The 24,661-nt window shown below is 41.4% G+C and overlaps 1 protein-coding gene across 1 annotated transcript; it reads left to right on the top strand.

The window, feature by feature from the left end:
* The first annotated feature begins 1,879 nt into the window (after positions 1–1,879).
* Positions 1,880–23,674, top strand: LOC141735771 (fructose-1,6-bisphosphatase isozyme 2). Its single transcript, XM_074568913.1, has 7 exons — positions 1,880–2,594; positions 5,245–5,407; positions 6,324–6,416; positions 12,061–12,201; positions 13,398–13,535; positions 19,559–19,678; positions 22,938–23,674. The coding sequence occupies exons 1-7, from the start codon at positions 2,422–2,424 to the stop codon at positions 23,130–23,132; spliced, it is 1,023 nt and encodes a 340-aa protein (XP_074425014.1). The 5' UTR covers positions 1,880–2,421; the 3' UTR covers positions 23,133–23,674.
* Positions 23,675–24,661: the final 987 nt, after the last annotated feature.

The following is a 24,661-nucleotide window of genomic DNA, read 5'->3' as shown; positions in this document are numbered from 1 at the left end:
GTATTTCTGGAAAGCTTTGTGTAGAGTCTGTGTTCTTTACATATTAGTGTAAGTTAAGTTCTTATTTGAGCAGTAGCTCAAAGCATTGTGCTTCACATGTACTAAAAAGTATCCAGTACCTGTAAAAAGCATTTGGGGATTTTTCAGTTAAAGAAGAAAAGAAAGAAAGAGGCAAATAATGGACTTAATAGCTCTGAGAACAGCCTTTGAATCACTAACTCCAAAACAAACTTTCTGTTAGAAGATGATCTGAACTTTGCCTTTTTGACCAGTGTAAAAGATCACTTGGAATTAACAGTAAAGACTTGCACGTGATGTTTTGACAGACGTTAGAAGCCACAGGCCAACTCCCACCCCATTTCTTATTTGCTAAATTGATTGTGTATCCCGATGGTATTTTAGCTACACAGCAGAGAGATTTTGCATTAAAAGCATTTTAGTACTGGTCAGGCTGACATCTGCCATGGTGACGAAATAATGTGCAGAATATAATGACTGTACTTTAGGACAGCAGGTCTGTTTGCATGTATAATGTGAAACTCATCCCCTTCTTTTACTAATAGCACCTTGTGCTATCCCACAGCTCCCTAAATATATTATATTTTGGTTTTGTACAAAGTATGTTCAAAGAAAGAAAAGTCTCCTAACCTGGCAAAAAAGTGCTCTGGAATATCTGTCCCATGATGTGAATAGTATCTTATACTTTCAAGTAGATCAGTGGTAGAAAAGAGAAAAAGAAATCTTTGAGATCACTTTCTTCTTCTACCATTGCCTTAGAAGATGTAGTGCAAAACCTGCCTGTTGCTCCACGTGAGGAGCTCTGCTTGCCAGTCCTTCCCCCTCCTTAGAACGAGACTTGAAAAGCTAAGCACACAGGATGCAAGCAGCACTGAGGTGGTGTTGAGCGCTGTCAGCCTCTGAGACCTTTGCTTGAGGCTGGTTTCAAAGTAGAAAACCTTAGTGTTCAAATCCCTTTACAACTCTCCAAGTAACGTGTTATTCATAGGTGAATAGATGCTTTTAGGAAAATCCAAAGAAATGCTACCAAATAAAAAAGGAATGCAAAGGGAGATCCAAACTCTTTGCGTACGGCTGCAGTTCCTATTAACAAAAAGGAACCTAGGTATATGTTTTGTTACTTAATTTTGTTTGTGTCTTCCTGACATGGTTTTAGTGCAGTAATTTGGGTTAAATGGATGATAACAATGAAACTTAATGCAACTTCTTTAACTTCAGATTTTCTTGGTTTGCTTGTGGGCTTTCCGGATCTTCTGCTTAAAAACAAGAGTGCTGCTAATAAGTAAAATGAAGGCTGCAACATATAATTGTTGCGTTATCCGAGTGGGAAGGTAGTGTTGTAATTAATATCTGTAATTCCAGTGTTCCAGGTAGCATGTACATAGTTCACTGGCATTTCTGTCTACCTTCACATTAGCTTCATGTGATCCAAGTATATTGCCTGTAAGGAGTTACTGGCAGTATAATTGCAAACTTGGACATACCTGTATTTACATGGTGCACTACAATAACAAAGGCAAAGTAAAATTTCATTTTATGAGTTATGACACAGGTGGGCTTAAATCAGATAAGCTTCATTTGTATATTATTGAAGAAATAATTACTTTGTAACCAAACAAGCCACAGCTCACCAATACTTCTCATTCATGCAAGCCCTATAACATTCAAGCAGCCCAGACTAGGAACAAAGTCATTAAAATGTGGTTGCAGCATACCAGCTAGCAACGTGGAACATCCTTAATAAATGCATGTCTAGATGCACCCTGCATCTCTGGTTGATTCCCCTGGGATGCACCATACACCTTCCAAACCCTCCCCCGTGGAGGAGGCCAAAAGTGGGTAAGCAAGCAGGGATGAAGGCAATGCATGAAGGGAACTTCACCGTACGGAGTCACAGCGCGGTGGGTGCTCTGCTGCGGGACACTACGGCACGTGTGGTTACCGATGCCCTCAATGGTGCCTTCATTTCTGGTGCCTTGCACACTGTGTGCTTTGCCTTGGCTTTGCTGAGCTTGTTGCTGAGCAGCAGCTACCAGAAAGCAGTTTCCAGCTAAGCAGCCCGCTGGAGTTTTGCGTTACAAGCAGTCTAACGCACAATTAGAACGTGTTACTAGATCTGCACATCACTGATTTCAGTGTGTGGGAAGGGCAGCTGAGCAGCGGTTGCTCAGCTGTAGTCCCGTCTCAGGCTCCTTTCCTGCATCCCAGAGGAGCCGTGGAGCCAGCCTGGGGTGCAGTTATTCTGAGCACTCAATCACATGGTCTCAGAAACATCTTAATAAACTCTGACCAGCAACGCAGCCAACAGCTTCTCCTCAAAATAATACAGCTACCCAGGATATCCGCGCAGCAAGAAAGCGTCTCGTCCAGCCGAAAAGATTGGAACTCTGGTACCCAGCAAAAATGTCCGACAAAACCCCCTTCGAAACGGATATGCTGACGCTCACACGATTCGTTATGGAGAAGGGACGCCGCGTTAAAGGAGCGACAGGGGAGCTGACGCAGCTGCTCAACTCCATGCTGACTGCCATAAAGGCCATTTCCTCTGCAGTCAGAAAGGCAGGCCTTGCCCACATGTGAGTCGTACCTAGCGATATGGGGAGGAAGAGGAGGTAGAGAGACAGCTGCTTGCACAGCAAGGCTGGGGAGAGGACAGGGATTCATAAATACGTTGGAAATGTCTTTTTTTAAGCTGAGTGACTGTAGGCATGAGGTCAGAGCCTGGATTATCAAGAGTGGGAAGTGGGAGATCTCTCTTTCAGGAGCATTTTAATATTGGGTGCAAGGTAGACATTTAGACTGCCTGCTGTTCTGTAATACTTTACTCTAAAAATTTAAGTCAGAGCTTCAATGCACTGCTCACCTCCTTATTCCTTGTACATGTTGATACTGACATATTTTTAAATCTGCTGTGAATTTGCAGAATATCACACCATGATATTTTTAATGCAGGATATCACACTGTGATATTTTCTGCCAACATCCAAGTTGGGTGCTGAGCTGTGCAAATCAGGGCTTGGCTTATCTCGGGAAGCCAATGTTCTGCCTGACTGCAACATAAGTAATGCTCTAAAGCAACAGCCCTGCAAGAAACGCCATATGCTGCCACGCGTGAGTGCATTTCCCCTTCCTTCCTCACATAGTATCAGGGTTACAGGTGGGCAGTCTTAAAAGGCCCTATATGAAAAACAAACAACAATTTGGCCTCTAGTGGTTTAGCAAATGGAATAAAGAATTGACTTAGCAAAGCCTGGAATGAACCAATCTGTTCCTCACCCAGCCAGGTGAAATAGACAGGGGTGTCCTTCTTTTGATGGTAATCTAGCTGAAGCAGTTCAGAGAGCTGGAATGTCCTAATAAAATTAAGCATTTAAAATATTCTAAATATACAGGTTTTGTTATGTCTTGAAAAATTTATTTCTGTACAGGCCTATGCATACATGCATAAAAAAGACAGGAAATATATTTTTCTAAGAAAGACTAAGAAAAACAACATTTGTAATTTGTTCTCTTTTTTTTCCCCATGGAAACACCAAAATGTATGACTCTCTGTTGGTTTTTTTTGCATTTCGGTTGACTATTTGGTCAAAGTCCTCAATGATCTTTGCAAATCATGCATTCAATGTCTCTGTACTATCACCCTGACTCTACAGGCATGGACCATGAGACATACTCAAAAGCAGTGTCAGGCTCCTGTGCCCTAAATGTTAAACTGTACTTTGTCTCTAGGCCTGCTGGGTGAAGCTGAGCTGTTTTGCCTCCCTGACTTAGAGGAACAGTTGCTTATTGCTTTTATCTAATTTTTATCTTTCAATACGCAATCTCGGAAGCATTTAGTAAGTTGAGAGAACCTCTATTTGATTGATTAGAAGTGGAATAGCCACCTAGCCTACAGGACACATGGGGCTACTGTGCTGGATGAATCCTCCCTTTAGAAGGAAAACATCCGTTATGATAAGGAGCAAATGTGTTTCTATAAACAAAAGTTTCAGGTGATGAACCAGAAATATCTGAAGTATCCAAAACCACAAATGAGTAACTTGCACCATTCAAATTATTGCAACTAACCATGAAATTTCAGAAATTCACATTCCAAACTTTCAGCCATGGTGACTAGCTTGCATCCATCTGCATTTGTGAAGTCAGAGAACTCGGATTTTTCTAGCCCTTCTGAATAGGTTACTTTGAAATGACTTATTTAATGTCAAAGAATTTAACATGAACTTTTAACAAATTTGCCATTCAAAAAAGTAAAGCAGGACTTTTTGAAGCAATAGACTTGAGCTGGGAATGTGCCTAAAAACACACTAACTGGAGAATGCTCTGAAAATCCTGGTCCTTTCCAGTATCTCAAACCTGGCACTCCAAAATAGAGTGTTCAGAATGCTCAATACTTCTGAAAAGCTCAGGCAACTTTGAGCTTTGGGTAAGACAAAAGTACCCTGCCCCTAACTAAGGCCTGCTGCTGACCAACATCCTATGAACTAATCAGTTGCCCCTTTCCCCTTCCTTTTTTTTTTCCCATAAACAATAAAAATGCTGTATCTATTTCCTGTACCATTTCTTATACTTCTAATATGCCCAGACCACACACATTAGGTCTAAACAGTGCTTCTGCAAATGGAAATCTCAGAAATATATATAATACTATATACTACATCATTACCATATTGCTAAAATCAAGATAGGGAATGGAATCATCATCTTATCTCATCCGAGGATCAGCAAATAAAACAGACTTTGATCCTGAGATACAGTTCAGCATGGGGAACTACCTGGGGATGTCTTTGAAATTTCTGATTTTGGGGTGGCTGGGGACTGAGTGGATGTGGGTTAAAGGACCATCACGGAGCTCTAAGCAGCCAGCAGCAGAGAATAATGCAGATGCTAACTGCCTTCCTTGAAGCTGCTGCCAGCTGCTTCATGGGGCTGCTAGGGAAGCCTGGTGCCCACTGACCTGTCTGTAGGCTCTGCTCCTGGCCTGGAGAACATCCAAGCAAAAGGACGCAGGTAAAGCCCCAGAATGATGCCATCGCTCTTTCTCTTTCTCATGCACGCTTTTATTTTCTTGCAGCAGCAACCATCTCCTAATGCACCTTAGCAGTTTAATCCAAAGGCTAGAGGTGTGGTAGGATCAGAGGAAGAAGCTCCCCTGACTTGTTTTTTTCCTAAAAACCTGTAACGTTGGCCTCCCTCAGGTTTCTTGATATTTTTACTTTTCTGTAGGTTTGGCATAGCTGGCACCGTGAACGTGACCGGTGACGAAGTGAAGAAGCTGGATGTATTATCCAACAGCCTGGTGATTAACATGCTCCAGTCCTCCTACAGCACCTGTGTCCTGGTCACAGAGGAGAACAAGGAGGCCATCATCACCCCGAAAGACAAGCGGGTCTGTGCAGCTCCTGCCTTCAGGGGGTTATCGGCTCAGGCAGCAGCAGGTGGCACTCTTGTTTCAAGTATGAAACCTGGGCCTGGCCCCAAATCCAACCCTTCCCAGGGGAATTCAGAAAATTTGCAGCATTACTGCATTGTTTTGATTAATAACTGTGGTGGATGGCATGGTTTCAACAGCTAACGGAGCTGTGGAGGGTAAAATTATTATTAAAGTTTGGGGGGCGGGGGGGGGAGAATAATTATTTTGGAGCTTGTTAATACACCCCAGATGCCAGGTGTAGGTGTACTATTACATTCCCCGACCGCCAGTGTAATGGTTTTGGACTGCGTTAATATTTAGGCAAGATAAAATGAGATGAGAGAGTGGCAGAACTGGGTTTTACGTTACATGCCCAGAGGAAACACCTGACGGCTTCATCAGGCTTCCCCCAGGAGGGGATCCTATTGCAGCGAGATGCTGCTCAGGCTGATGTCACCTGCCCTTTCCCCAAGATGCCTTCTTTCTGCCTTCTTACCGTCTAACCTCACATCACAGGCAAAGCCCCTCGAAACGTAACAAAACAAAGCACATTTACTCGAAGAAGATGCTTGCTTCCTGCATGAGTCACTCCTTTTGCTTTCAAGCAATTTCCTGCGCTGCTTGGCAGCAGAGGACTGCTCCTTTCTATCATCAGATTTCGTGCTGTCTGAGCAGAAACGCGCCCTCTCCCATTTCCCTGGCAGGCCCTGCAGGGAGCCGGTGTTGTGCTGCAGGGCCAGCTGGGTCAGCACTGTCGCCTTCTCTGGCAAGCTGTGTCTGGCTGCTTGGACGGCTAAATGCAGTCATAAAAACACAGGTTTTGTCAAGTAAAAAGAAATAATAGTGCAAGACTACGTATCATTTAATGCTTCCCTTGCCACTTGTGTTTCAGGGTAAATATGTGGTGTGCTTTGACCCCCTTGATGGCTCATCCAATATAGACTGCTTGGCACCGATAGGAACAATATTTGCTATCTACAAAAAGGTAAGAGGATGAAAGAAGCACACATGGCACAATTCACTTGATGAAAGAAAATTGTCTTGGGTACATCAATTTGCTTAGTTTCTTTCCTAGGTCCTTATATTGTCTTTGGGATCAACAGAGCCTCTGAAAGTGTAGAACAGGTAACACCTGAGATTCATGCATGCTAAAATTTTGCCTGAATTCCCAGGAAGGGGACACTCAGCACGATGAAATTGTTAAGTGGCACCACTTCACTCCTGCAGGCACACAGGCACTTAAATAAAATCCCCTCACCATCAGGCAGGTAGCTAGCTCTTTAAGTGACCCTGTACTCACTGCAGGAGAGCTGAGGGGTGTCGGGGTGCCTATGAATCAGAGTATTTTTCTTCCTGGATACTGACTGGGGAGGGCTGACAGCCACTGCCTGGACCATAGCACAGCAGTGTGGTGGCCTTCCAGTGTGAGTTGCTGTGCCTGTTACAGGTGGGGGTTTATAATCATGCTAACGATGGAGGCCACCTGAGGCTGAAGGAAGCAGTCACCTACAGCCAGCGGGGCCTTGCCAGCGTGTCTGCTCCCTTGGGGCTGGAAAGAATGGGAACTGCACAGCCAATTAACAAACATTAATAGTTAGAGTCATGCCAAGTCTTGTGATTTCACTGCTAATCTCCCAGCAGTTGGTGTTTTTCCTAAAGCCTGAGCTCACAGTCATATGACTATGGGAGACCCTCAGCCATCACTACCGTGAAGTAACTTTTACAGTACTTGTGACTGCGAAGAAGTCTTTGCAGAGTCAGACGCTAAACCTCAAACATATGAAGATATGCTTTTTAAGTCCACTCTCATCTTTTAACTCATAATTTTCAACAGGCCAGTCCTTGTTTTTTGCATTTCTGGTAGGCAATACGCTAATCTTCACTGTTGATAATACGCATCTACTAGTAAACCAGATATAGTTACGGCACAGTCTCGACAGGGTCATGGCATAAGCCAAGTGCTGGCATATGGCTGTTCACACTGCTAATGGTTAGTGCAAACCCCCATCACAATTTCACAGTCCAGGCCAGACAATACTGAGATGACACCTGGTTATGGCTTGTGGAAAGAGCATCCCAGGGACTACCTCCAGTGCCGTCTACCACCTTGCTTTTTGCAGGGAAGAGAGTTTAGCTGTATGGATGCAACCCATGGCATGCACCCTTATGGTAAGCAAAGGGGTCCCCAATCTTTTCATTTATCTCTCTAAAGAAAGCCTAAAAGACGACACCACCTCCTGACATTTACAGTAGGCAACAACTGCATGGTCCACTATTCTTAAAGGTGGTAAGCACCATCTTACAAACACTAAACATCACCTTTCTCTTTAGAAGTGTTGGGTTAGGTTACTCTGCGTAACTATTAGGGTAAGTGCTCAGTGTGATTAATATAGTGAAGCAGGTTAAAATACAGATTAGATTTCGCTACCATCTTTAATTCACCTGTTAAGGTGTGTAAAGACTATGGACTGCCCAGTCTTCCCAAGGATTCTGCTTTAGGATTGAAACATTTCCTAAAGAACTCACACTGTTCCCAAAAGCTCAAGTTTTCAATTAATTTTCTGGTCCTTCCATAGTTGTTGTTGTTCTAATATATATTAACATATTCGTTGTAAATACTGTTTCAAAGTTACTGGTTTTCATGTGGGTGGATATCCTTCAGTGCACATAAAAAGAAAATTACATTGCTTTGTACAAATGTTTCATATCCAAATGAAAACCCTGCTGCTAGGATGAAGCACCGTTTGTCAATTACAAGAGCAACTTCTCAATTTTCCCTGGAAAGTTAGAAACAATGCTGAATTTACAGACTTCCACTTGCATAATTCTTGCCACTAAAATGCTAATTCCAAAGTACAGGTTAATTAATGTGCCTTCGTCTCAGACAAGACAATTTTGTAGCAACACAATTAACTTCAAACCCTTTGAAATAATGAAATAATAACAAGTGGTTTATTGATAGTTACTGAAGGGTAGTGTGAAAGGGATAAAAGTGAGATGTTTATCCCAGTGAAGGAGGATCATTTAAGAAAGAAAACATCATTTTAAGCCATTTAGGTTCATGAACATAATTTTGGAAAAGCTAGAACAATTGTAATTTCAAAGGATGATGCTTAGCACCTGTAAGATAATTTGTACCTTCCAATTCTCAGATGATTGCATGACTGATTTTCTTACTATGTAAGTGCCTTAACTTCATTTCCAAAGGCACATCCTCCATAACTGAAATATTTGCCTCATTTTAGGAAAAAAAAAAAAAAAGATAATCAGCATTTATCTACAAAGGCCAGAATTGTCCAATACATTTCAAACCTGAAAATGGTTCTCTAGCTGCTCCCAATCAAGAGCCACCACCACGGTGGTACCACTGCCTCCTACCAGAAGAGCAGAGCACTGTATCAGTTTCTTAGTGGAAACCACTGGGAAATAAATACCATCGTATGTTTAATTACTTTTACACCTGGCTTTTACTTTCAGAAGCATGGGTGGTATTCTTAAACAGACCAGAAATCTCAGAAAAGTGGGTCTGAGGGAGAAGCCTTGCTGGATCAGCAGAAGCCAGAGCAAGGGATAGGACCTTGACAGTCCCTGCTGCTGCGGGGCTCTCAGCTGGTGGAGTGTCAGGATGTGGTGACCCTAAGTATTTTTTGCTTGGATTCTTCCCAATTTTTCATGTCACTGCACTGAATCTGCAGCTCTCTGTTCATGCTCCACACACATGCTATGAAACTCTGCTGCTTTGTTTCATTCTGATTTTAATTTGTAATGTTGCCCATTTCCTCAGATGTATTTTATTTCCCCTCCCTTCACCGTCATGAGGACCATGTTGTCACCTCCATGTGGTCCCTCAGAGGGAAGGAGTAAGAATTCAGGGCAAACGCGAAGGATACTCATGAAACACATGATACAGAGACCTCAAAACCAAGTCCTTCCAGAGCTGCTCCTGGTGCTGATGAGAACTCCCTCATGTGATGCTGGCAAATCATACATGCAAAAATTTTCAAACTCAGATATCACCTAAGGGTACCCCTATAGCCAGACTCTGCGGACCTTGTTTCATCTGCTTCACACCAATGAGCTGATGTGACTGTGTCAACGCTTGTCAGAGCTTCTCTGCAGTCCCTCTGTCTGCTTCAGTGCTTTGCATAAAGACCTCTAAAGTGATTCCACTACCGCCATCTCGTAGGCAAAATATAATAGATAGGAAATCCATCTGTGCACCAGAAAGAAGTGAAAATATTTGGCTTAATTCCCTGGTTTGTTTCACAGTACATGGTACTTGGCAGGACAAAACTCCTGCAGTCTTAACGGAGAAATATCCGCTAGCTTTTTTACATTCTGACAAGCTCTGCAGAATGTTTGAGACTGAGCTTTTTTCCTTCCTTTTTTGAAGCTGGCTCTTGGAAACACAGTTGTGAATAAGGATGGAAAACCAAGTGAATTCTGCCCAACTGTCCATCTCCCAAGGGAGGAGTTCCTCTGCTTTTTCAGAATAGTCAACACGTGTGGTTTCTCAGCCATATGTACATAGAGAATGCATTTAAGAGACAGGACTGAAAAGCTCATCTCAGAAAAATATATTTTAAATCAATATCATATGTAACCAGCAGCTACTTAGACTGTATATACACCATGTCCTACCACACAAACATCTTTACTATATTTATAAAAAAATAGTTTTCATTTAATGAGGGAAGTATACAGAAAGCAAGGAGAATCATAATATGTTTGCAACTAGTAGTGTAAAAGTATATTTAATTCTGCATTTAATGTTGCAAATAATTAGTTTACTATACACAACCATTGCTTTTGATGTTGAGATGTACGTGCCATGGGCATATATTTTTGAAAGAGAAGATGCTATGTAGGGTATAATAGTTGGTTCTGTAAAAGATGATCGTTTAGCAAAAGATTAGCCACTAATAGTCAATATTCAAAGCTCTGGAATATACAAGCAGGGGTTTTAACTAGTCTTCATTATGTGCATTATAACATCTCTGAATAAGCAGCCTGACATAGAGGAATTCCAAGGGACTGCATACCAGATATATTGTATAAGCTATATTTCAGGTCCCATGAAGAGCTTGTTGGCAACTGGATTTTTTCCCACAGAAGAACTTGGCAAAAAAAATAATTAAGTATTACTATTATTATTTTTGAGAAAAATACAGCTAAAACCTCTGTAAGTAAAAGTAGCAAAAGTAACAAAATCTTTCAGCTGAAAATGAAAACACTTTGATGTGGAATTACTGTCTTCATATGCCATGAAAGATGTAGTTTTAGTGTCCCACACCTAGTTCTCCTCTAGATGTTGGCATACAACAACAAACGGGATCCTCAGGTTACCCTTAGCCTTCCACCTTGCTAAGACCGTGACACCCTGAGAGCTCCTTGCCCTGGGGTGCAGCAGAGAATTTCTCTCTTGGAGGAGAGGTGTTTTCCTTTGGAAAATATCTGTGAAAGGCATTCTTGATTTTTTAAAGAATTTGCTCAATATTCATCAAATACTTTAATTCCTACACAAAACAGTGTCCACTGATTTTTATTTTTTTAACCAGGTATTTTAGGCTAGGCCTCCTATTTCTGTTTAGCTGCTACTCAGGCTCAGACCATGCAATCACTGAGAAATTGTCTGAGTTTGGATCAATAAAATGCTAAACCAGGGCCTGAAGAAAACATCTGAGGGGCTTCTCATTTTAATTCCGTGTAAACCACCATCAAAACATCCATGGAAAATCCAATGCAATTGACAAGCTTTTAAAGGAACAGTAAGATCAAGCATTCCCTACCCGCTTTGTAGTCCCAGGAGGTGAAGGCTGGAGCCAGCCCTCCCAAATACTCTTGGCTGTTCTTTCTCACCCCACCAGTGAAACTCTTGTAAGCCGCGGCTGAGGCACACAACCTAGAGCTGGATGGAAATATTTGCACCAGGTCTGCTTGGGATGTTGTGGTTCAGTGATAACCAAAGTACTAAATCAAAATACGAGTGTCAGAAATTGATTAAAAGCCTGAAGTGAAGTGCCACGTGAATGTCCTATGTAGAGTTACATATGCGTACCTGCACACACACACATATTACATACACAAATGCTTTTGTTATTTTATAGCAACATTTCTATCACCTGTTACCCATCTCTCCACCAGCAGAGACCAATGCACAATCTTAGTTCCGTCATGTTGCACCATCTACCCTTTTATTCTGCATTACTGGAAGCAATTTGTCTGTAATGTCAATTACTGCATTCACCTCACAGTTATTCCTTCTGAGGGGTGTCAGTATGATAGCTTATGTTCACATTTCCAGAAAACTAGTACCTTTGTTCTGTCTCAGATTTCTGACGATCTTGAATTAATAGACTGGGCTGTAATGCTGAGGTATCAGCGTTGTTGCAAGTATCATATTGATTGCATGACACGTATAAAATAACAAACTCTCAAGGTCCTGCCCCAGCGTGCGCACGTACTTGTACCAAACTTGCCCTGAACTAGGGGGAACAACTTCTATTTTGGTTGTTTCAAAGGCCCGCATAGACACAAAAAGGAAATCTGCCCCACTTCATCATTGAAGCGTTGCTTTTATTGTTTCTTGTAAGAATTTAACCTTCAGTCCAATGGTAATTTTTCCTCAGGAAACAGATGATGAGCCCTCTGAAAAAGATGCTTTGCAGCCCGGACGCAATATTGTTGCTGCAGGCTATGCCTTGTATGGCAGTGCTACACTGGTCGCCCTATCCACAGGGCAAGGAGTGGACTGCTTCATGCTGGATCCGGTACAGTCATGGTGTTAATCACTTTGCCACTATCTTTTAGAGCTTTCCATTCTTGGGTTTACTGATTTTTCTTACTCTTTGTCTCTGTAATCTAGGCAATCTATGCAATATTTTTTTTCACCCATATCCTGGAACATCCCCCCTCCAGTTTATAAGTACTCAATAATACAAGAGTATGTTGATTGCAATACCTCTGTTTGTTTCTAATACTCAGTGAAAGAGAGTTTAAGTTAAAAAGCATTTGAAATTGTGTTGATTCAAACCAGACTGCTGGTTTGCAACACTTAAGAAAATTTACTATGAACAGTGTCTTTGCCTCCACTTAAAGGACTCCTTTTCTCTTGCTCTTGCTCTTTCTGTCTGTAGAAGAACCTCAGCACGTTCAGTGTTTGTCCTGGGGCAAGGACCATTTCTTGATGTAGTTAATGCAAAGGTTTCCTGGGTGCAATTTATTTTTAAGGCTGAGTCCTTTAAGCTGTGCACCCAACAGTTTGCAAAAGCACAACCACACACATACAATCAATCAGACGTGTGCCACCCCTTGGTGCCCAGCTCAGGAGCCCAACAAGTGTTACTGGAGGAATGTAGGAAGACGTTAATTAATTTGAGAAACCAGCATTAGATGTGGGCAATAACATAGGAGTTAATTTTGATAAAAGGATGCATTTTTATCAAAACTCCTTTTAACATTTATAAACAGGCTCATTGCAAGTGGCAAGAACTGGGAGCTGAACTGCTCTGGTTAAAGGCAGAGGAAGAAAAGGTGGACTCAAACTGCAGACAGCAACACCTGGGGAGAGCTGACCACATTCACTTTAAGATATTTAGGCCAGACAGGCAAGAAGAGTTAAAAAATCAGAAGGCAGTGTAATTTCTTAACTTGTAACCTTATGATTTGTGGACAGAGATTCATGGTCTGTCTGCTTTTAGGGCTGACTGGTGTTCATTTGATATGCTAACTATTACAGTCAAGTTGCTTTTTGTTTATACTACCAATGTGACAAGTTTTCATGCACTTAACGCAGATTCTGTGCTTTCTGCTCTGTTTGAAATACTGTGAAGTTATACACAAGACTGGTGCTGAAAGGGCCAAGCTGTGCCAGCATTTCTGCCATCTCTAGTGTGACAACTGTTACAGAAAGTCAACAAAAAGTTCTGCTGCTTGCTGACAGCTGGTCTACCCTGTTCCTCTGTAGGGTCTCGGTGAATTTATTTTGGTGGACAGAGATGTTAAAATCAAGAAGAAAGGGAAGGTATACAGTCTCAATGAAGGTTATGCGAAGTATTTTGAACCTGCAATGACAGAATATTTACAAAAGAAGAAATTCCCTGAGGTAAGAAAATATCAGCACTGTACCCAATGTACTGTGTGCACTGGCAAGCACGGCAAGCACTGCTTTCCGTGAAGTCCTGGCTGATGGGAAAGGGTTTGAAGGCCTTGCTGAGTTTAGCCCCATGTAACTCTTTCGTGCCATCAGGCCCATTTTGGTTATGTATCTGATGTGTTGGTTTCTGGTGGCCTGACATATTTTGTAACTTAGAGTTCAGAAAGCAAATTCGTAGCCTGCTTGTCACTGTGTGGAGGAAAATGTGCTGTACATGAACAACAAGGTTTTTTTGACAAAGCTCTGAAACTGTGATGGCAAAATGGGAGGGGTACCCTTGTTTTCTAGCTTATCTGAATATGCAGCTCAGTCATATGTGCAGCTGAGCATTTGGGGATAGATTCCACATACTGCCCAGAAGGTGCTTGCAGGGATCTGGGTGGCATCACCTTCTCCTTCCTGCACATGCTTACATCTGAGAGATGCAGTATCACTCTTGCACTGTCTACCTGCATCATATGGAACACCAACCAAGCCACAGGTTGGGAAAAAAAAAAAAAAAAGGTCTGAGGCACAATTTCACTATATTCTGTTCTTAAGAGGATTATACTGTATTCCTTAGAGAGAAAAAGCTGAGACTATCCTATGTTTGATTAACTTCCTTGTGGGGACATACAGCTCTGTATGACCTCTAGTCAGTGCTAGGAGGACACAACACAAGCTCTCCGTGTGGAAAGCTGGACACTCTCTAGACAGTGTAGCTATGACCAGAATGTCATAATGAAATACGGTGACGTGTAATGGCTCAGGACTGAATTTGGCCAGAAAACTGTTTTGAGTGTTCCTCCTGTTAACAAAAAAAGCCATAGGATTCTTTTTTAAGTTATTAGTTGTTGACAATACTTGTACAAGGCTCATGTAAAAATCAATGTATCCAGCTGAACACTTCAGGGTGCTGTACAAGGGAAATGTAACAAGTAAGCCTTTAAACCATAGTTCTGTGAGAGAGGCCTTCTGAACTGAAAATCTGAAGTTACTACATTGGATATATCTGCAACGCTGACCTCTTATCAAAACCTCTTTTCCATATTACCCTGATTGTCGTTGCAGAGGGTGCCACATCACAGCGTTGTAAATATATTCATTTGAATATTTAAGGTTATTTTGAAACTTCAAAGTCTGCTTTCAGTCCAGCTGTGAGAGAAGCAGAAACCCATGACACTACTTTCATACTTCCTGAAACCTAATCTAGCTGGAAAAGAGGAGATCTGTGCTTCTCATTCTGCTCATGTTATGCTGAGCTGTGTATTCAGTATAAAGTACTAACACTGGATTTGTTAATTTGTGCTTCTGAAAAACACCAAAGTGTTTTTTAAAGAAAAACTCTTAAACAAATAATCAACCCCAGGCAACTATGAAAAGACTGAGGAGATTTCAAACTCAGTAGACAGACCAGACAGGGATATTTCACCACGGGCTCAGTGAGGACAGCTCTGTCATATGATTCACTAAATCCTTCAGTTAGGACATACAGGAAAAACCTCATTTGCAAACACTATGTTATCTCAAATCTGTGCTTCATTTGAGGAAAATCTATTGAAAGTGTTCTTGAACTAAAGCAGCAGAAGTTGGCAAAAGGTGTTTTTGTCACTAAAGCAAGCAGCACAGCCGTGCATGGGTTATTTGGGGCAGTGGAAGCCTCCTCAAGGGTGCTGAGCGAGCACATTGCTTTGCTGCGCTGAGACGTAGCATTGTCTGTGTGAGAAGGGCCAAGGCACCAATGTTATGCCCACAAAGCACAAGGAAGTGCCTGGCCCATCTAAAAGCTTGTTGTAAACCTGAGTTTTGGAAACAGCATAACTGAGTTCCTTGATTTAAAAAGGGTATTATATTTGTATTGTAGAAGGAAAAGAGAGAGAAGGTGTTGCCACTCTTCCATAATATGAAACCTGCTTCCTGGCATCCACTGTAAGCCTTACCAGCTACAGCCACATTGGTGCTGCTCCTAATTTCCCTGCAGTGCCCAGGTGGAGCATTGCACAGCTTTGGTCTCTTCAGCACACAGAAGGGCAGTGGGGGGTATCTGCTGGAGACCCCCTGCCTATAAATTGAGGAGGAACTGCCACATGGGGCATGGGAGACCCCTTCTTACTCAGACAGACCACAATCGCCCTATGGCCTTGTTCCACTGGAAGCCAAGAGACTAGGTATTAATTTGAGCTACTTGTCACTTTGTTATCCCTTTTTTTTCCTTTGATCCTACCTCTGTTTGCTCCTTCCTGTGGTTCTTGGTCAATATGGTGTACAGATGACTCTCTAACATTGCCACTGAAAAATGAAAAGTTAAAAATAAAACAGGCAAGCAAAGTGGAACATTGTCCACAACATGTCCCCTGTTCTGTATTGCTGTCATTGGCAATCAAACATTACAAATAAACCGTTTTTGTGGAGAGGAGAGATTTTCCTTTACTGTCTAACAGCAGCATCCCAGATCAGACAGTTTGGACTACAAAGCCATGTTGGCCCTCAAGGTTTCTTCGCCATTCACCAAGGGCATCAATTCTGAATTAAAAGCAATGGAAAAGTGCTGCTGTTCTCCAGGTCAACCGTAAATCCCCTACCGTTGTCATGAGGATCTTAGTGGCAAATACTTGTCTAGACACATCGCTTCTCAAAGGAGAATCCAGACTAAACCTAATTTTTTAAGCATCACAAAATCTCCTGCTGCTTAACCAGCTTGAAGAGCAAGCAGCTATTTGAAACATTGCCTGTAACACAAGATGTTTACTCCAGTCTGCACTGTATAATGGTCACTGCTGGGCTAGGAACTGTTTCTGCACAAATTTCACTCTAACTCCTTCCCAGAGTGGGTTCTTCCTCCAATAATGTTTGCAGAACCCTGGCCTCTAGCTGACACTGGTTCAGTGATGGTAGAACTCAAAAACATGCTGTGGGCATCATTGTACTTTGCTGTTCCATGCATTTTTATCTTCGCTTCCTACAGCCACAAGAGAAGCTGAGTTTCATCACAGCTTGGTGATTGAGAGCCATGCAATGGAGACTCCTTGGTTAAGGAGCAATGCCATCAAAACCTTATCATCAACAGCAAAACCATTCTTCTGCCAGTCAGCCCCACTGTGCCTGAGTGACATAAAGAAGCTAATAAAAACACTGTGCTTTTGTAACCATAACTGTATGTGGAGGGAGGCATGCAGGGTGTTATTACTATAGTCTGTAGAAAAGACTATTTTCTCCCCACTCTCCTTGACATCACAGTTATGCAAGAAAAATATGGTCTTGTTCTGCTGTGGAGGAAGATAGCTGTCAGAAATCAGTAGAATAAAGAAATGAAAAAGTGACTTCCATCACACTCTGACGAAAAAAATCACGGGACCTATCTGGTCGTTTTGTTCTTCTGGGTTAAGCAAAGAAAACAGCGGAAGCGGTGAAATTAAGAGCAATCACAAGTTCAGTCAAATGCCATGGACACTGACCAAGGGAACAACAAGGTTCTCCAACTCTTTCATTAGCATCAGCTGAACCAGTGCGAAGTGCTCACTGGGCAAACACACAGTGTGGCATTACTCAAAACTGGGGATGAATTTCCCTAGCATTAGTGCTCTGTTATTTCGTTTGAGAAGAAAGCCTGGGTATTTGCCAACATGCATGCAACACCCATTAATTTTCTCATCTGTAAGAAAATGCATAAGTGAACAAACTAGAGAAACAAGAAGTAACATTTCTAGAAACTAAAATGACTATTTATTCCTCACAAGCAGATAGCTGGATGCTAAGGGAAGTGAAAATTTTATTTCAGTCCGTGGTTCAAGTGATAACTGTACCAGAATGGAGGAATTTCTATTCTGTGATTTTCTCAGCGCTGGGTTTCTGGCAGGTGAATTTCTATCAGGGTAAGAAGCAACTAAAATTGTCAGTGGCATCTCATGTACACATGTACGCATAAATTGTGTAAATGACCTGCACACAAACAGGAAATCCAGCAGATCCCAAACATATCTGATGATTTGTACACAGGTGGCTCAGCTGTGCAGCTCATGATTGGTAAATTTTATACATGTGAGTTGCGGACTCCTTATTTGATAATGTCGTAGAAGCAGACCTCAGAAGTCTGATTCAGGGCCTGCTTACGATCGATATGCTATGCCTTTTCTTAATGTGTAACAAACTTTTCGTAAGACTGGCTTCATCACCTTCTGAAGCCATAAAAGAGAGCTCTTCCTTTGACTGTATTTTTAAAGGAGATTTCAGAATGAAATCACATCTTTCCCTGAAAATTGTCTTTTCTTAAACTGAAAACTTCTTTTGGTCTCCCTTTAACACCTCTTAAGGTGTTTTTTCTGACCTCAGATTTTTGCAGTTGCAAAGTCACAAGTGTAAACAGATGTGAGACAGAGAAGCTATCAAAGTATTGTTCAGGTGTGCCTGGAAGTAATAGGGCCATGTTTAAAAAAACCTAAATATAGAAGCTCCAGGCTGTGTCTCATCCATCATGTCTTTCATACTCCATCTTGTTTTCCTCTGAATTTTCAATTGTTCTCCTAATGTGTATAAGAAGAAAGAATCATGGAAAGAGCACTAGTACAGCTGAACAAGGGTTATTACTTAGGCTGGAACCATTCTCTCTTCCATTTTTACTACCAGCTATATCAAATATCCACGTCTTATATGTACTGGCTTAGGACTCAACTTCCTAGTATTGTGGTGCATTATATGGTGTAATTTCATAAGAATCTATTTCCATTTTAAAAGAGAGTAAATACTCAAATGTTATAGCTGCATAGAAGAGTTTGATAAAGTGATTTCAAAATTGAATGATGTTTTTCTCTATCTGTGTTTTTTTCCTTCCCGCTTGTGGATTTTTTTCTCCCAGCTAACCTCATGATTTTGCTGGGAAGGGTGACTACCTTCTGATGTCTGACAGTCTGGGAGCTGGCATTGCTGAACAAATTCTCTGTCTACTTCTCTGGACCTAGTATCAGCAGAAGGCAAGCTTTGTAGGAAGCACTAAGATCTTTTATTAGAAAAGTGATCCAAACAGAAAAAACATGCAGAGGTCTTTTAAAACTTCTAGCATTACAATACACAAATATATATGTGTATTAAATGTACATGAAGTCCCAGTCTTTAGTAATTTTCTGGGCACGCAAAAATTCCGCCTCTGCTTCATTGAGGACAGAGTGAGAAATATCAAAAGACCAACAGACTTCTTGGTGTAGTAGCTTTCAAAAAGATTTCCTTCAGTTTACATTCGTATCGTGTATCTGCCCTTCATAAAAATATGGTGCCACGTAGCTTTTCTCAGGTGAAGCTCATTTGGTGTATATAACTTCTATTTGTGCAAGACACCTTGCTTGTCTTCTCTATTTCCTACCTTACCATTCTTACGACCAGGAAACCTGAGGTTGACACGAATACTTCCCTGATTTCTCTCACTAAAATGACCTCTCCTTCAACAACATTAACTTCTAAGTTAAGAGCAAGGAAAACTACATTCATTAATAAATTGCTATCTCTCAAACTAAGCTGCTAAATGAATGGTATGACCAACTTCACAACTTGACAAATAAGCTAGAAGGAAAAAAATGGGGTCCTCTGGGAACCATCTGGATGTGTAGTGAAAAGTGACATCCCTTCTCATAGCCTGCTTAGAAACCAGCTAAGGACCAGCAATCAAATGGGTACCTTGTTCTGATAATATGAAGAAGCTTTCACTCACTGTTTGCAGTGTTTGCTTTTTCACAGGCTGGGGGTTGATACCAAATAGTGCACTCAAATCGCAGGCACCCTGGTTTCCGAACTGTGAATGCCGCCCTTTGAAGTGCTTATTTTAGAACCCCATAGACGATCACTACATCTTACAAAAGGCTAAGCTTCAGGCTGGTTTATGCGTTTACAGTGTACACAAGCAGTCATTGATTTAAGCAGCTTTGATTCCTGTTTTATAATAAAATAACATTATACCATGCTACCAGCTGTCTAGCCTGGTAGATATAATGCTTTATGTTTTTCAGGATGGCAGTTCCCCCTATGGTGCCAGGTATGTGGGCTCCATGGTAGCTGATGTTCACCGTACATTGATGTATGGTGGGATCTTCATGTATCCTGCTAATCAGAAGAGTCCTAAAGGAAAGGTAAATCATTTGACTTACTCTCTGTTGAAATTAGTTAACCTGATACCTCTGTTTTCCCGGAGATGTAAAGGAATAGTTTAGAGATATCAACAGATAATAATTTTCCATCCCTGGAGAAAATTATTAATGGATTTGATGGTCAGCAATTGACTTTAGGTAAGAAATTTAGGCAATTGCCAGTTTATCCAGAAATCTTCCTGTGTGTTTTTGTATTACAAACGAGTAAAATGATTTTCACTGCAACCACAGGATTTATTCGTTTTTCTAAAAAGAAATGTTTCAGTACCATAGAAACCCATTGAGACACCTGTGCAGACCTGGCAGATACAACACAGGCCTAAGGAAGACCTCTGCACTTTATACTGGCAACTAGAGTCCAGGTGGGATATGCTGAACACCGGACAGGGTGTTGTCCAATGTTAGACAACCGAGTGTGCCTATCTACTATTTCCAAAGGGTACTGAGCTTACTATCACCAGTGCTGCAAACACAGGCTTCTACTAACTGATCTGAAAGACTCTGTCAGTGGAAGGTGAGTTTCATGTGTGCTGGGATCAGTATTCTGCAAAAAGATGATTTCCCATTTGGACACCTGTACAAGACACACCGTGACTTAATGCAGTGCAATGCAATGCAGTGACTCCCTGAATCTGCTGGGCCATGGACCATAGTCAACCTCAACTTTTCTCCTACAGCATCAAGATACCCCTATTATCAAACTTTTAAACAAATATGTTTTAAAAGAGATCTGGTTATACAGCTTATCTGCGGACCACCAGAAACCTGCAGGTCATGCTTAGGAAATGATTGGCTCAATGCTTAACAGCTTGGTCATGGTGTTCTGACTGCAAGACCTTCTTCTTTCCTGGTCAATACCATACTTAAAACGTTCTATTCAAATGGTTTTGTGTCCTTGGCTGGTATTTGCAGGAATTTGCCCTCATAAAACTACTTGCCCTGTCTCCGACACTGGTATCAGAACACCCCAATGCCTACAGTTCTTTAGGGACAAAGGACTACTGGTTCCATCCTGGTGGCCATGTATTTATCACAATAGCAGCAGGTCCAAGTGGTTCGGGAAACAAGGAGAATGGGAAAAGAACTCTCTTCAGAACACACAACAGAAAATGTCTGCATTTTTGTCCAGGCAAATTTGATTTAAATATTTGCTACAGCATCCCAGGAAAAAAAAAAAAAACAAAACACAAAAACAAATGAACAAATAACCCAAACCCACAACACAATATAAAACTAACCCCCCTTAAACAGTGTGGATCTGTTTGTGTATCAGAGCAAGAGACAAAAAAGGAATTTGCTGTGTGTGGGAGAAGTGGGTGTGCTGACTGGCCTCTTCAAATGAAACTTTTTGTTTTGAAATCTGTGTTAAACCATTGTTGAAGAGAAAAGATGAGAAACGGGACCAAGTAACAAACACACCAAGTGCTTATATAATTTTATAGAAATCAAGATATCCACACGAATTAGCCTCCACTAACTATTGGATTATCTGGCTTGCACTGCCATAGTAGAGAGAGTAATGAAAGAAGCAAAACTGTAGTATCATTACAAATAAAAGTTTTCTTCGTTCCCTCTCAGAGTGCAGGTGTAGAGAGTTCTTTTCACATAAACATCTTCTTGTTAGAGAGATAATGCCTTTGTGGCAGGTGCCCTGATCATCATTCTCCTGAAAGACAGCCTATGCACTTGGATAGAGAGCTGAGAGGAAGCAAATGTCATTGGAATTGATCCAAAGGCTTTAGAGCAAATGTAAATTACATGCATGTCGGCTCTTGCATATAGAGCTCCTTCTTTAAGCTAAAGAAAGGACGAGAACAAAGTGCTCAACGATTAGTGCAGAATGAGGCAACAAAGAGATCCTCTTTTCAAATCAGATATGTTAAATAACATTTTCTATGAACTTGAAGCTTATAGTTCTAATACTAGGCGAAAAGTGTTAAACCTGTCCGAAGACAGAGCCCATTTGAAGACCCCTAAGTGCAATTGCAGTACTACCTGAAGGAAAACTGCTTTCCTTAAGCCACGTAGTCACAGTTAAGCAACAAGAAACTCAACATATGGTTCCACAGTGGTACCACTCCTGTTCTCTGGTTCGTGATCTTCCAAAAGCTGGCCATGCACTACGGAGAACAACAAAGGCTATTGGTCCTATGTTGCCTGTCAGATGGAGTTCTTGTACCAGAAGTAGCACTTCAGTAGGCTTCAAAGATAAGAATGAAGGTAATATGCGCTATTTAAGTTTGTGATATATCATGGTTTTATTAGAAACAGTGTGATAAAGGAATGATGGGTAGTAAAGTCCTGTGTCCAACCCATTTTTTTGCCTCTATATACGGTTGCATTCTGTCATGCTTCCTTTTCCCCAGAAAACATTCTCTCTTTTGTATATATGAAAAGTCCTTTAAACGTAAAATGGGCTAACACTGTTGTACATGAGCACTTCAGAGACTGTCACAGATTCAACTAAACCTGCCGAAATAATGTCTGTTAAAAAATAACCAGCTGTCACCTATGTCCATTTAAACACAGAAACTTTTGGCATATGTCCCAAATAAGTTTGCATTCCACCGGAACACAGGCACCCCAGGTAACATTTTTAAAGATGTGAACAAATACCAGGGTCCAAAACAAAAATGCCTCCATATCAAAGGGGAAAATTTGCTTTTAATAATTACTGCGGTTACTTCTGAAAACAGAATCACTGTCTGGATGAGTTCAGGCCACTAATGTCTACTCACATATCTGAAGGCCACAATCAAATCTGGAAATTTGAAACTGGGAGCATCAAGTTTCAAACTCCAAAATATCCTGAGCAAACACAATGCCGCTACCCCAGCTTTGAGGTAACACATAAAGCCTGTACATGAGAAGAGATCTTGGCTTTTCTTTCCTGGTACTGTTAACTTAGCTGGCTTAACTGTTTTGCTGATGAAGCTACTTTTGACATTTTTGACTAAATAGAGCTGTACTGATCCTGCACATCAGTACGTTAGTTTGGAAACGATGGTGGTGACGCTTGGATGCAGGGTCAGTACATTCTTCCTCGAAACAGCAGGTGTGAAGGGAGGTGAGGAGGGGAGAGGAGAGGGAAGAAGGAGGGGCTCATAGAGGGACATTGCTACTTAGGTCAACTGATGTTTGGTAAAAAATTTTCCAAAATCACAAAAGGAAGGTTAGGTCTGGTAAATTCTTTGCTGTAATTTCCCACAAAGAAATTCATGCATTCCCTCTTTCTTTCTAGCTCCGACTTCTCTATGAGTGCAACCCTATGGCTTTCATCATTGAACAGGCAGGTGGGATGGCGACTACAGGGACTGAGGCAGTGTTGGATGTGAAACCTGAGAGTATTCACCAGAGAGTCCCTCTTATCCTCGGTTCTCCAGATGACGTGCAGGAATACCTCGCTTGTGTACAGAAACACCAAAAGAGCAGCTAAGGGTTTTTCCACATCAGACCTTGCTCATTTGTCTTTAGCCTACAGGAAAGCCCATACCTTTCAAGGTGGTGGTTTCTAGCAGTTAGCACCCATCTCTCAGTGAAAATCCCACTTTATGAGAACAAGAAAAATAGTGAGAATGGCTAATGGGAAAAACAAAAATTTATTTCTCCATGCAGACAAATGTTAAAATCCTTTAACTCTGATTTATGCAGTGCAAACGTAGAAGCAGAGGCCTGCTTATTAAACAAAAGCAACTTACTTTATATTATATTAACAAGAAGAGGAAAATTGTGTCAACTCCCATTTGATCTGAAGCTTTACATCTGACGTTATGTGGTTGGCATTGTTTGAGACAGAATTTTCACATCAACATTTGCAATGCCATTATCTGGATTTTCTGCCAGGGGTTTTGTTGCAGGTGCTTTTTATCTTGTCAGCCGTGAGAAGACCAAAAGTCTCATGCTGTCTGAAACAGTGTTTTTAAGCTCCAAATTACGTATGTCTTGGGTAATTAATAAAGATGAAAAGGCTGCAATGTTGCCAGAATATTTTGATTCTCCTAAGAAGGAAATAATCGAGGAAATGCCTTGTGTTATTTACAGACAGGTAACTTTCAACTGCACAAATTACAATAAACCATTGCCACAGATGTGACACTCAAATCATACATACTCCCTGTTTATCCGCGGTTCTCTGCAACAGAAGATAAGCAATTGCCACAAAGGCACTGTTACACCTCCATTTTCTTTTACTTTGAAAGGTTCTCATTTCAGATTGAAGCTTGCCCTTTCATACCACGCCACACTGCCGTTCCCAGTCACCTCCAGCACACCTGTCCTGTTGGTGCCCTAGTGCCACGTCTCAGGCTTGACACTGCCTAAGGAGATCAGGAATCCGCTCTGAAACTAGCAGGCATTCATTGACCAATGAGAGCAAAAATTATTAATTAAAAGAAACGTGGTTATGTTAAGTGATAAGGGTGTGAAAACTGGGGTTTAGGTCACTTTAAGTATTAGACATCCTGATGCCTTTATAACACTTCTGTTTCATTATATGGGCACTTTTGTTGACCATCTTGCCCTAAGTAACCCCTTGCCCCATCTGCTCATTATCACCCCTGATCCATGCCCTCAGACATGCTGGTACAAGACTTCATTAAGAATGCCCTGTGAATTACATTAGGACATAGACAGGAGTTAAAAATACCCCTGCCAAGAAACTCCAGTGTTTTTTTTTTAAACTTAAAACTATGTTCTGTTATTCATAAAGAAGAGGCAGGCTGAATAAAGGCAGACGGAAAATTACACAGGACAGGCCTTATTAGGTATTGTTATCCAAGGGGTGTGGATGTGATTTCAGTATTGCTTCAGGTATCAAAGCACCCTTTCTGCAGGTCTTTATCTGGCACTCTTTAAAACTGTAACAGTGACAGCTGCCCAGGATCAGCAAGTACAGCATGTACTTGTTTATTCTGTTGCTTGTCACGTGCTTCCCAAATGTCTGCTATCAACAGCGAAACACAAGCA

Source organism: Larus michahellis, chromosome Z, assembly GCF_964199755.1.
Source record: "Larus michahellis chromosome Z, bLarMic1.1, whole genome shotgun sequence".
NCBI lineage: Eukaryota > Metazoa > Chordata > Aves > Charadriiformes > Laridae > Larus > Larus michahellis.
Note: the sequence above shows the minus strand (reverse complement) of the source record. Positions and strands in the feature narration are given on the sequence as shown.